General features: G+C 35.8%; 1 protein-coding gene across 2 annotated transcripts in view; it reads right to left on the bottom strand.

Moving 5' to 3' along the window:
- The window catches only part of LOC126379898 (uncharacterized), a 47,229-nt gene extending 33,895 nt beyond the window's left edge, over positions 1-13,334 (bottom strand). For both annotated transcript variants that reach the window (XM_050028887.1, XM_050028885.1), the window contains exons 1-2: positions 12,842-13,334; positions 11,906-11,954 (exon numbers count right to left, since the gene is read on the bottom strand). In XM_050028887.1, coding sequence (XP_049884844.1) covers positions 11,906-11,954; positions 12,842-12,961 — 169 coding nt within the window. In that variant the 5' untranslated portion in view covers positions 12,962-13,334. The remainder of the gene's footprint in view (positions 1-11,905; positions 11,955-12,841) is intronic.

Here is a 13,334-nt window from a genome sequence, read left to right as displayed (position 1 = left end):
TCTTTTCGTAACCTTAAGTTCTTTAATTACATGTAATTACTTCGTAATATTACATACAAATATCCGTTTTATTCAATTAAAATGTCCGGGGCTTACATAAACATCGTTAAGTAGACAATGACACAAAAATCTGACCAACATCAGTCGAGCGAGATAGATTTGTTGATTCATTTACTGTTTAGGTAATTGAATTTAGAAGTCTCCGAAGCTTACTGATAATCATGTTTGTTTATTTCCGCGAATTTTTTTCTAAAACATTGTCTCATCATGTTACAGAAAGTACCTATTCTACAATAAATTTTAGATCTAGCGCTGCCAAGCTAAACCTTTTCGACCACGGCTATCACCTAAACATCACTATTCGGAAGAATTTCAGAAAATATAGCTATTTTCTTGTTTTATTCTTTTTAGAGCGTGATATTTCCGTAGTCGAGTTTTAGTTTATTAAACTTGTATTTTATTTATATTATTTTGGGGTCTTATTTATTAAGATAATGCGTTTTATGCAAGATTTGGAGATAAAGGCTATCTGGAACATGACATGTCTGAGCAGTTACAGTATCAATTCAACATAATTATCAAGTAAATACAAGCAAATCCGTAAGTAAAAGCTAATAATATGTACATATGTATTTGAAATTATGTGCACATTAAGCCCATTTTACACTCAACAAAAAAGAATCTTGGTCTCATTTTATGTCCTCTTCAAGCCGCCGCCATATTGAATTTAGCGTGACGTTACATAGCCTATAACCACCGGAAAATCAAGACGTTTCTAGTGGCACCTCATTTGTTAAATTCTGAAAGGTGGCTTAGAAGTTAGGTGGTTAACAGACGTGCATACACACATACACAGCGGTCAAACACATAACCCTCTTTTTGCTTCGCCGCAGTCGGGTAATTAAAGGACGACCAATCGTAATATCGGATGTCAAACTTAAACTTTTTAATTTCGCTAGTTAGGATATGCGCTTTTAGAAACAGGTATTCTGTAAAAATTACCTATTAAGTTTCATACAATAACTACCCTTTAAATAGAGGACATACGGATACGGACAGGGTAAATATTATTTTACTGTGATTTTTTATTTTTATTTTTTTTACAACATATTTAATAGACTGCGTAGACTGAATTCTTGGCGATCTATAGACTTTTACATTATCATCATTTATTGTATGTCTATTATTAAACAGAACGATCAGTTCAGTACAATTAGTGATTATATTTGAATAAGATAACATTTTTACAATCGTCTCAAATGCGCGGTAACAATTAGTGTCAAAGTACGTAAGCTAGTGTGGTGGCGTTTATGAGCAGTGATGTATCAGCCGATATTAGGTCGATCGATTCTTTTCTATCTAACACTATTTAACCGTAAGATGGGACGCTGCACTTCTCGTTAAGCGTAACGAGGAGCGCAGCGGGATCAGGCACGTGGGAGTTTCCTCGCTATGTAGTTTTGTACCGAAAAGTTAATAAGAAGTGTCAACTGTGTTTATTAGTATGAGCGCTCTTTTAACTTGCTACCTCCATGCTTACTAGGTCACATGATTTCATTTCATAATTTTGATGTTTGTATAATGTGCAAACACTAGAAATCGGGATACTATTATGGTAACCAGCTATGTGACTGTCTGCCACGTGCCTTTTTGCACTGCGCAATGTGATATTAGGTAGAAACTACTCTTGTTTATTAGCTACACCCAAATAAAAAAAAGCATGAAAAGTAACCTGTAAACTGAAAAGTAAAAACTATTGTCACTGGAAAATAATATCGTGTTTACAAAACAAATTCAAATGGCCAGATTTTAACATATTGGTAACGAGATTTGAGACTTAGAAGTATACTTTACCCAACACAAACATTTTCGGGTAAAATGTCGCCAAAACGAGATCATATCGATCGCAATGTCAAAAAGTTATCAGATCATGAGATCTATATGAATAGAGCCAAGCTTCTAACTCTAGACGCCCTAACTATACAAATTCTAAGTTTACAAACTCTACACGTTAGGCAAAATATGAGCCGTTTCGTTACTACAAGAACTATATAACTGAATGGCACTGAACAGTCAATAAATAACCTTACGCACATGGTGGCGATAGTGAAATAGTTTCTTCAATTTACCCCCACGTACGATGGTAGTGAAACGGCCAAGCCATATATTTTGCCTAACGTGTAGAGTTTGTAAACTTAGAATTTGTATAGTTAGGGCGTCTAGAGTTAGAAGCTTGGGTCTACATGAGATCTGATAACTCCTTGACATTGCGATCCCGATGACACTGTTCTGTACACGCAAGCAGTAGGTAGTTGATCAATGTGTACAGGGGTGTGTGTGTCTGTATTGTGCACTAACTTTTATATGCGCAAATGTCAAATTGCAATATTGCTTTTTAGATGACTTTCTTCGATGTGGCCTTTTTAACCCCCCAGGGCTCACAAGCCGTCGGGTCAATTACATTGACATGTAGATTAAACCCTTAAAAATAGTATGACTGAAACGAAACTTCTTTTGAATGCCCAATCTACTTATACTTTAAAACATCGAGAACAAACAAAAATACCAAATAAATCGCTATCACAATATTTATCTCTCTACTCAAAAACCTATCCAAGATGTCGTCAGGTTCTTATTTGTAATTTAGTTCAAAAGAAAGTCGCAGTGAATCCTGGATTAAAGTATTTTCCATTTCTTATTCACGATATTTTTAAACCTTCTTAGAACTTTCTTGTGCCAGTAATAACCTCTCCGGGAAAGTGCAAGTCAATCACAAATACCCAGCGCTAGTTATGATGACAGATCTGCACTGCAATTTAAATCCCGGAATGGACTATTAATTACTACAATATTTACCCCTAGTATTCCGCAATATAAACCTTCGATTCATATATTGTAGTCGCAAATTGGCGTACGGTACTTATCTCAATTTAAAGACCCTCTTACAATCGGCATCGCAGCGCCTATTCATCCCGCGAGACATGGAGAAGAGAATTTCCACCCGTCAGTAATTGGAGAGGATTCGTAATTAAACTCCAGTAGTAGGTATATAATAGTATCTTCGTAGAAGTAGGTACCACATATTGCAATATTGTTTGACGGACGACGGTACGACGGGACCTACGAACCAACATTAGGATATAAAACAAACAAATTTTATAGATGGCATCTACTTGTTAACATCACTGAATCAATAAGAGTTGCAAGCACATTTTTATTCTGTACCACACTTACATTTTACGCCGGACACAAACTGGACTTATTACTTGTCATTTCAAACGTGCCAATTTATCCTTGAAATCCATTTTTTGTTAATATAATTATATTACTTATGTAATTAATCAAACGGTCTGTTCGGACTAATGTACTGAATACATTTGCACGCAGTTGTTACTGTTAGGTAATATAAAAAAACCCGACGAAAAAGGACTTTTAAAAAGTGAACTTTAGTAATAATAAATAAGATGACCTATTTCTGTCTCCAATTCCAAACCCCGTAAGTACAATCTCAATAAATCTGTCTGTACATTAAGAGTTTTCTGGTTTTCATTTTCTAGAGACAAAACTGTTAAATACTATTTAAATTAAATAGAACGACATGTCGCATTATTTTTTTTTTAAAGTCGTAATCATTAGTTTTGAGGAGTTTGTTACAAAGATTATTATAATGTCTCAATTAATTAAACAATCATGAAATCTATGAATATTAACTTTTCATCGGAAGTTTCAACAAATAATTAATAAAATAAGTAAATACTGCTTTAAAGCGATTGTCTCGGTAGGGATACGATGAAGTAAAGAAATAATATTGAAAATAACCATGATGGTATAAAGATGGTGGTACCTAAAAATATGCTAAGCTATTTATAAGATTGGAGAAAAACATTATTCGATGTGATTGCAAGACGAAAGCTTACGCAGTAAGTTTCAAAATACGACACTATTTCGAAACTCATGCGCATAAAAAGACTTTAGTAAGCAGGTACGTAGTAGGTATTGTAATTTATCTTCAGTCTTCATAAGTCTCCTCCCACTGGCTCCTCCCTCCTCGATGTTAAAAGATATAGGTACCTACTTGAGAAAATTACGCTTTATGTGACAACGAGTTTATAGTTCGGTCAACAAATGAGAAGGGTGTGTAGAGTGCGTAAGTATCCTGAGCGATACTTTCAGAAATGTGTTCAGGGTCTTAACATACTAAAAGTCCCCACGTCTAGGTGACGAGCCGGAGTGGAGGAGGGAGAAAGGCCCCATTTTCTCTAATATCTCAGAAACGGTGCGTCCTAGAAAAAACAGTTCTGTGACTAAATGACATACATACATACATACATCCATAAACTCACGCCTATTTCCCACCGGGGTAAGCAGAGACTATAGAATTCCATTTGCTTCGATCCTGACACACTTCTCTTGCTTCCTCCACAAAATAATTACATTCTTACAATTGTGTTCTTACAATTTTTTCTGAATTTTTCAATAGTTTTCGAGCTACACCCAGGAAAGTGTCAATGAACAAATGACCCCAAGAAGTAGGATATCTTAGAACTGGTGTTTCTGGGGGTAATCTGAACTGATCTAGTCCAGGTGCTATGAGGTTCCCAGTGGGTAAGTAGGTTGGGGGAGTTTTTTTTTAGTGCCTCACGTACCTAATGCTTGATATCTACTACATCTAGCAACTATATCAAGTTTGGCGCCGTATAAATCAACTATATAAAATAGGTAACTTGTCAAACAGTTTTTATTAAAACATTGTTTTGTGTCGCGAAACAGATGAAGAACAAAGTTCAGTTCAGTCATCTTTTAGTTTTTCGCTAATATCTCAAAAATAATTCATCCTAAAAAAATTATACGTTCTACTAACTTGAAGCTCTGAAAAGTTTGTTCCTTTCTTTTTTTCTGAAAAGTCACAGAACTTTTTTCTCCAGGACGCGCCGTTTCTGAGATATTAACTAAAAACCTATAAAAAAATACAACCTTCGACAAGTTTTGTTACCTACGGTCGAGCGTGTCAAACAATTTCTCGCTAAATGCTGAGATCGACATATGTATCGACAAAGCGACGGCCTTGCTCTGGGGATGCGATATAGGACGAGGGTACGGGTGAAACGACAGGAGTTCAAAAACTAAAATGTCCTTGTACTTTTGTAGCGGAAAATCAGGACAATGTTTGCAAAACAAAACATCTTTCTTTAAGAAAGAAGCTAGGTTAGAGATAATAGAGAAATCGCAAACATTTTCAATCAAATCACTCCTAATCATCATCATCAGCCCATTAACGTCCCCACTGCTAGGGCACGGGCCTTCCCTATGGATGGAAAGGGAGAACGGGCCTTAAACCATCATGCGGGCCCAGTGCGGATTGATGGTTATTAACGACTGCTAATGCAGCCGGGACCAACGGCTTAACGTGCCTTCCGAGGCACGGAGGAGCTCGAGATGAAAACTTTTTTTTTGTGGTGACCCATCCTATGACTGGCCTTTGCGAAAGTTGCTTAACTTCAACAATCGCAGACCGAGCGCGTTTACCGCTGCGCCACCGAGCTCCTCAATACTAAGCTATAATTATGTTACTAATATTAAGCATTGTACTTAGAAATAAATGATTAAAAATTTTCAATCACATTGCGCAATGATAAACCTTCTCAAGTTACGTAACTTAACATATTTCATATCAGATGGTCTGTAGCAGCCGCACTGTAACTGTGCGTTGTTGTTGCAAGGATCTTAAAGTCGTCGGTCGAATTTAATGCACTCTTGGCCTGTCGAGAGCGCCTTCCGTCGGCGACTTTACTTTTCTTTAATTTCGTTTTAAAATAGACTAGCGCTGCAAATTCAGTTACAGAATCATTCTGAAAATGTTTTCGTTGCAGAATCACTTGAAAATGTTTATTTGTCCGACATTTTTTCCTGGATTAATAAATTACTTAGAAACGGTAAGTAAATAACCTTTAAGCACATGTTATGTATTAGTTCAGATTTCAATATTCAGACGTAAACATTTTTTAATATAGTATTTAAAAATACTATAAGTACTACTAAACTATAATACTATACTTTGTTTTAAGTTACCGCGTTTAGTGGGGATATGAGAGATGGGAGTCTCATATCCCCATTTAAACGCGGTAAGAACCCGTTATTGGTGCTAATTCCTGTAAATACCATCTAATTTTATTTTAAGTTATATCTGTCATTTTCTTATCCGCCGAAAAGGAAAGGGACGGGTAATCGACAAGCATAAAATTTATGGAACACACGTCAATTTTAAGCACAAATCTAAACCAACCGTCTAAAAATTTTACGTCAGTCAATAACCCGACACATTAATTTAGTCATTCTTCCTAAAATTAAGAGCTGTGAATCATCCGTCCCTTTCCTTTTCGACGGATATGAAAATGACGGATATAACTTAAAATAAAATTAGGCGGTGTCTGCAGGAATCGGGGCCATTATGTGCTTTAATTATTATAATACTATACTACCTAGAAGCGAAGTAATTTTTCACTTCAGTTCAGTGCTAGTCAAAGCTTTCACAAGCTAGATCGTCATTGCTACGGATGTGCTACACAATCAAGTGCGAGTTAAATTGTAGATTCATTTAGTTAGGGATATGTATTTCTTGTCCCGCTTATCTAAACGAATTAACATATAGTCGCAACGTGATGTCCTAAAATTACTGCGTAGTACATTGTTGCCGAAAGAAACCGCAAAATTCAATTTCACAAACAAACAGGACTTAATTAATAAAATAAACATTATACAGCATAAGCATCTGCACTGAAGACTTACCTAACTAAAATCTTACTTACTTAGTGAAATAAAGTAAAAAAAAAAATACGCATACGTATCCAGAAATATCTGAGGTTGAAAATTAAGAAGTCGCATGTCGAAATTATCCATACAAGTTGCAGGTAAGTAGATTTGTATTTCAATTAGATGTTCTGCATTTAAATGGAAACTAGAGTCCGAAGATAACCTTCCGTTCAGCTAGGATAACTAAATGAAACGCGTCTTCGCAGCTTATCCCATGTGTACTCAATAGGATTGGGATTTCACAACAATAAAACCGAGAGGACTGTTTCACGCGAGGATGCACATAATGTAATAAGGTCATTTGAGGCGGAACACATACTTTTGCATTACATTTGTTACATGAATCTTACCGATTTCAGTCGGGAACACAATTTTAACTTAATAAGTCGTAACTATATCCACCTTATTCAAGTGACAACTGCAGTATTTGTATTCTCTGTGTATTCCAGACCCTGTAGCACGCGCACGCATATCGCGCGCGTTGCGTTATATGAACCAACGCTATTGACTAAGCGTTAAACTAAAGCAATTCCATTGGTTCAAATTCAAATCTATATTATTATATATTTATTAAGTATGTAACATAGTTACACTTTCAATCATCATTTTTCACATATCCGCCTAAAAGTACTGCAGCTTCTCACAACTTGTATGTATAGCCGGGAATAAGAATCTGCAAGAAAAACCTCGCACCTAGGGGACCTAGAGGTTCTTTAAAAAATAAAACACAAAATATTGTTAAACAGTTAGTCATTTGCCTGCTCAATTTCAGTTCCCAGACAGTTAATCCCGTGCATTTATATACCTATTTTAAATAATCACTAACCTTATAATAACCTTTTTTACAAAGTTTCTGTTTAATTATTGTTTCAAACTGTTCAAAGGTAAATTCTGAATGTCAATGGGTTCAAATATCGCGTCGCACGCGTTATACGGTTGCCGTTTTACTATTTCTGACAACGAGATGCTGATATTTAAAACTGAATAGACCATTTGTATAACTCTAATAAGTTACCTAAATCCTTTTTTCGATAAAAATCAAATTGGTTCACTTCTACTGAATGGGGCCAATCAAATTCGAAACAAATTCCCGCTCATTTCAATGGCGGCTTTATATATAGTTTTATGAATAGAATACATATTTTTTTAACGGAATCCATCACCACTGCTTGGCAACATGCTGCAACCTACCCAGTGTTTTAATCGTCGAATAGTATTAGAGTTTCTTTCGGAAATTAAATACCGATAACAACGATGACGAAGGTGATAGCGCATTGTACGTAATTCGATAGGCAGCTGTGATTCTTTTCTTTTTATCTACTCGTGCCCTAGAAGTATATTATTATCACGGGAAATGTGACGAGTGTGTAAAACAAGATAAAATTTTGTAAGCAGGCCTGATTTACTTTGATAAACAAGTTATCGATGTTATCTAATGATGACCTGAATTGTAATCGATACATTTTTTAAGAGTTGATATATTTTACAACGATTTCGTGTAATTAACATTAGCGTTATCACGACAATAGTAATGTCACAATTCTACTGTAACGTGTCTTTATGTTTTGTGTTTAAATACATTTGCAATGTTTTAATTCGTATACGAACTATATTAGCTGAGGTTTGAGGAATCTTGTGTATGGTAATACAAAATGTTACGACTTCGTGGAGCACACTCGCCACCTAAAATTATTGTAGAAAAAAATGTGGGAAAAACTAAGTAAACATGCGGGTAAATATGGACCCAATCTATAGATATCAAATTATGGCATTAAACGTTATTACAGAGGTGTAACGCAGCGGGTGCTTCATGACGGATAGAGGCGTAGTGGTAGAAACTGCAAAGAAACGGCGTGATGATTTGGACGCTTGTCGAAGGGACTGGCCGGAGTGCGCACAGGACCGAGAAAAATGGAGAGGGGAGGCCTTTGCCCAACAGTGAGATCGTACTTATAGGCTTAATTAGTTTAGACAGAGATAAGAAGAGGAGCTCGGTGGCGCAGCGGTAAACGCGCTCGGTCTGCGATTGTTGAAGTTAAGCAACTATCGCGAAGGCCGGTCATAGGATGGGTGACCACAAAAAAAAAGTTTTCATCTCGACCGTGCTTCGGAAGGCACGTTAAGTTAAGTCGTTGGTCCCGGCTGCATTAGCAGTCGTCAATAACCACCAATCCGCACGGGGCCCGCGTGGTGGTTTACGGCCCGATCTCCCTATCCATCCATCCATAGGGAAGGCCCGTGCCTCAGTAGTGGGGACGTTAATGGGCTGGTGATGATGAAGAAGTTTACTTAAGCAAGTACCTATCTATGCTGTAACGGTAAAAATATATCGATACCGATCCCGCCGTGGGCGACGATTTCCCTCATTCAGCGATTATCGCATTCGACCCGCCAGGGTCGATTAATTCTTTCACATATTCTTCCTGTCAAATGACGCCCTGAACCGAGGTTCGCGCCCAACTGGGCACCCTCAGGCCTGTTGTCTTAAATTTTGTACCGAGTGAGAGCCCTCAGCGCTCATCATTTGTCGGGCCAAGTAGTTAATGCCATCTGCGGCAAATATACATTAAGTCACGTTAAAAAAAAGTGTCATACGAAAGTATGCTAGCAAAGAACTAATAAAATTATTATGGACTCTACCGTCAAGTTTAGGTATATATGCATACATATGTATGCCATACACCGAATTAGGACCTGGGGGGTTAAAAAGGTCACATCGAAGCAATTTACCTGAAAAGCAATATTGTTATTTGACATTTGTTTGCAATGCGCACTTACTTTTATACGCGCAAATGTCAAATTGCAATATTGCTTTTTTAGGTGAATTGCTTCGATGTGACCTTTTTAACCCCCCTGTTCTGTGATTAGATTATACACCAATAAGTTTAATCACACGTATTTTCGCAAGATATTTGAACACCGGCGGTGACAGCCCACGGTCCACGATGAGACTTTAGTTGGTAGGTATACAACATATCTTTTGGTAGGCAATTTTATAAATCCGGTCGTTATGAATAGTGGCCTCCGTAGTATCTTAGGAATAGTAATAAAACAAATCAAATGAAGGCGTTCACTTGTAAGTCACATAAAAATAAAAAAAGTTCTCTCGTGTTTACAACCAGATCCAAATGATAAAAAAATATAAGTTTAAAAACTAAAAGCCGACTACGGAAAATTACGCATTAAAAAGTATGAAACAAGAAAAAATTTATCTGAAATTCTTCCGAATACTTAGTAATGTTTAGAAGATAGCCGTGGTCGTATGCCGTGTTAAGTAAACTCTTAGGACAATAGGCATTCGACCACACCTATCTCTTTCCAACTACACTTCAAGAATTTCCCTTATCGCTCTCGGCCCACTAGAGTCAATTAATTCTTTTAAATATAATCCTCTCAGACGACCCAAAGGTCGCGCCCAAATGGGCCTCAGCACTCCCCATTTGTCCGGGCAAGTAGTTAATAACATATAATATAAGTAGTTAAGTACATTTAGTAACGTCAAAAAAAATCATAATCATTTATTATAATATAAAATAAATTTAAAAAGTAAAACCCGATGAATACGTAAATCGATTTTAGTTATTAATCTTACCTATATTTTTATTCATAATCATTTTGGAGTTATAGTATTGTTTTATTATTAGTTTAGTTATATTATTTGGAGATAAAACTTATCTGGAACATGTCTGAGCGGTTATGCCAATTCAAATTAATTATCAAGTAAATACAAGCAAATCCACAGGTGAAAGCTAGTATTATGTACATATTTAAAATGTGCAAATTAAGCCCCTAGAGGGGGGCCAACCCCGCAATGAGGGAATTTCGAGGCTACATTCCCAAAAAATAGATGGTGCTGTCCATCTGGACAGTTAACGTGATAACTATCTATTTTCTCTTTACACAGGTACATAAATATTCAAAAATATAATGTAATCACACAAGCATTATAAATATAATTGTTGCTTCATATTTGGATCAGATTATCTATTGAATTACGTTGCCACCTATACATACTGTTGCTATATTGTATTTGGATCAGAATAATAATGGGTGGAAGATGTGTTTTGACTGGGTGTAATGAAAAGGGACAATAGTACCCTAAAACAAAGATTTAAATGCATGTCTGTTATACATGAATTTAGAAGGTAAACGAAGGCAAAACTTTTGCAGCCCTCAATATTTTTTGGGAATGTTAGCCTGGACAGTTTGTGATTTAATTCAGGGACAATACAATACTGGCAATAAATTTATTTTATTCTTATTCTTATTTAGTGTGATTTTACATGCCTTTAACCACTGCACCATCAAGAAGCTTCTCAGCAGAAGAAAGTATCACTACACTTTATTTTTGAAATTTTCATCTGTGCACCATACCTAGCGGTCAAACACACTACCCTCCTTTTGCTTCTCCGCAGTCAGGTAAAAAATAAGAGTAAACAATCATCTACTTTACAAGAATTAAACACATTTTAAAAATATTGCAGTACCAAATACTCATTATTAAATTTTACAATACGTCTATCTCATTTCTGTTGAGTAATCATGCCCATATTGACTCGGACACCGAGATATACATTTTGAACACTTATATACATATATGGAACACCTATGATATGAAAGGTATTGTTATTTGTAACACTTTATGGAAACTCTTTTATTTTAGAACAGTTGTGGAATTGTAAAAGACACAAGTGTTTGTTTGTTATATGCCAATACCAAGCCATCAGAACATATCATAATATTATAAAGTTGTAAAATCCAATATCCTTTTAAAATCCAAACCCTTGAATGGAAATCTGGGCATTACAAAGTTAAGATAGGTAAATATCAAGAGTTTACACTCCCCAACAAAGGTACTTGTGACAAAATGCATGCACGCTGCATCAAAGTATAATTATGATTGTTGAAAAGAACTTACTCATTATTATTTTTTCAAGATGTTCCAAAGCTTTACTAATTTACTTGTCACAATACCTAATAAGTAGTATGAGTATACTCAAACTCATTATTGCAAAATATTTTATAAATAATATTGTAATTTTCCTTTAATGAGATATGCTAGTTACTTTAGCGACTATGCAATTGTAATACTTACTTATTTCCTCTTGTTCATCGGACAATTCTGATGACCTGTCTTCAATTTTCTGTAACAACAAAAGAGTGGAATTACAAACTACTTAAACATAAACTCAATATTTACAGGGAGTTACTTAGGTATTTTTTTATTACATAAGTAGGTTATCACTTATGATTTAAAATGTAAATTTAACATAACATGTAATAAATATTAATGTATTAATAAAAAAATTAAATACCTATTTTTATAACCTCAGCAAAACTTGTTTTAAGTGAATAATAGATAGGTATAGGTATATTCAACTATCCAGTCTGTTTAGACGAAAAAGAGAAGTAGGTAGGTACAATAATACAAACATAATAACAAACAGGTACCTCTAAACAAAACAAAATACATCAAAGAACTAGTTAGAGAGAAAGCATTTGAATACAGATTTGTGTACTCCAGGTGTGCAGGCCATGTATAGGTGTAGACATTTAAGCACCAGTGAATATTACTTGGGTGAAATTCTAACTTTCACTTTGACAAACATACAAGATATGTTTTGATTGTATAGTCTTGAGTAGCTAAACAATAGCTATACACTATATTTTTGATATGACAGTTGAAATAACTATATACATTATCTTGGTGAATGACATATTGAAAACATCAAATCATAATGAAATCAACAACCATGTATGTGGTTTAAGTGTGCAAGCATAATACAGTATACCTATCTACAAGATGAACACACTACATCAACACACACACACATGCTGGCAGAGTATACAGTAAATAGAATAATATTCCTATTAACAAATACAAACAACAACTTGATTACCTTGCCCATGACATGACCAACACTACTGACACTTATCATTAAAATAACACCTTAAATATGAATGAAAAGCGCATAAAGAACCAAAGCATTGAGTTTTAATTGATAGCAAGAACAATCCTGGAAATATTTACCAATGTATCCTGGTCGCCAAGTTCCCTGTAGTAGGATTCACTGCTACCTCGTCGGCTCCCGACACACATTGCTCGTCGCAGTAACTGCGACAACAACGAGCAAAAGCCACATTGTTGCATAGTTCTACTTTATTTACGAAACTAACCAACGACCCAACTATCTTCCAACTCAGAAACCGAGAAGATCGACACACCGAAAGATTTATCTCATTCACCCTCCACTGGAGATCCAAAAGTCTTTACATTTTGAACTATTCAGCTGTAATTTGTACCACGAGGCGATTTATGAGAGTCCAACTGTATCTCATGGTAACCTAGGGTACTTAAATTATCGTTCAGAACAATTTTAATAAAATAATATTGGATGGAACAATACACGACAAGCGATTAGCGAAGACAGACTGGCAATGGCAAATACAAGAAAGACAAGAAAAGGCGCGCGGCGGGCGCGAGCCACAGACAGCCGCGGCGGCGCGACGAACGAACGTACCGT

Source organism: Pectinophora gossypiella, chromosome Z (assembly GCF_024362695.1).
Source record: "Pectinophora gossypiella chromosome Z, ilPecGoss1.1, whole genome shotgun sequence".
Lineage (NCBI taxonomy): Eukaryota > Metazoa > Arthropoda > Insecta > Lepidoptera > Gelechiidae > Pectinophora > Pectinophora gossypiella.
Note: the sequence above shows the minus strand (reverse complement) of the source record. Positions and strands in the feature narration are given on the sequence as shown.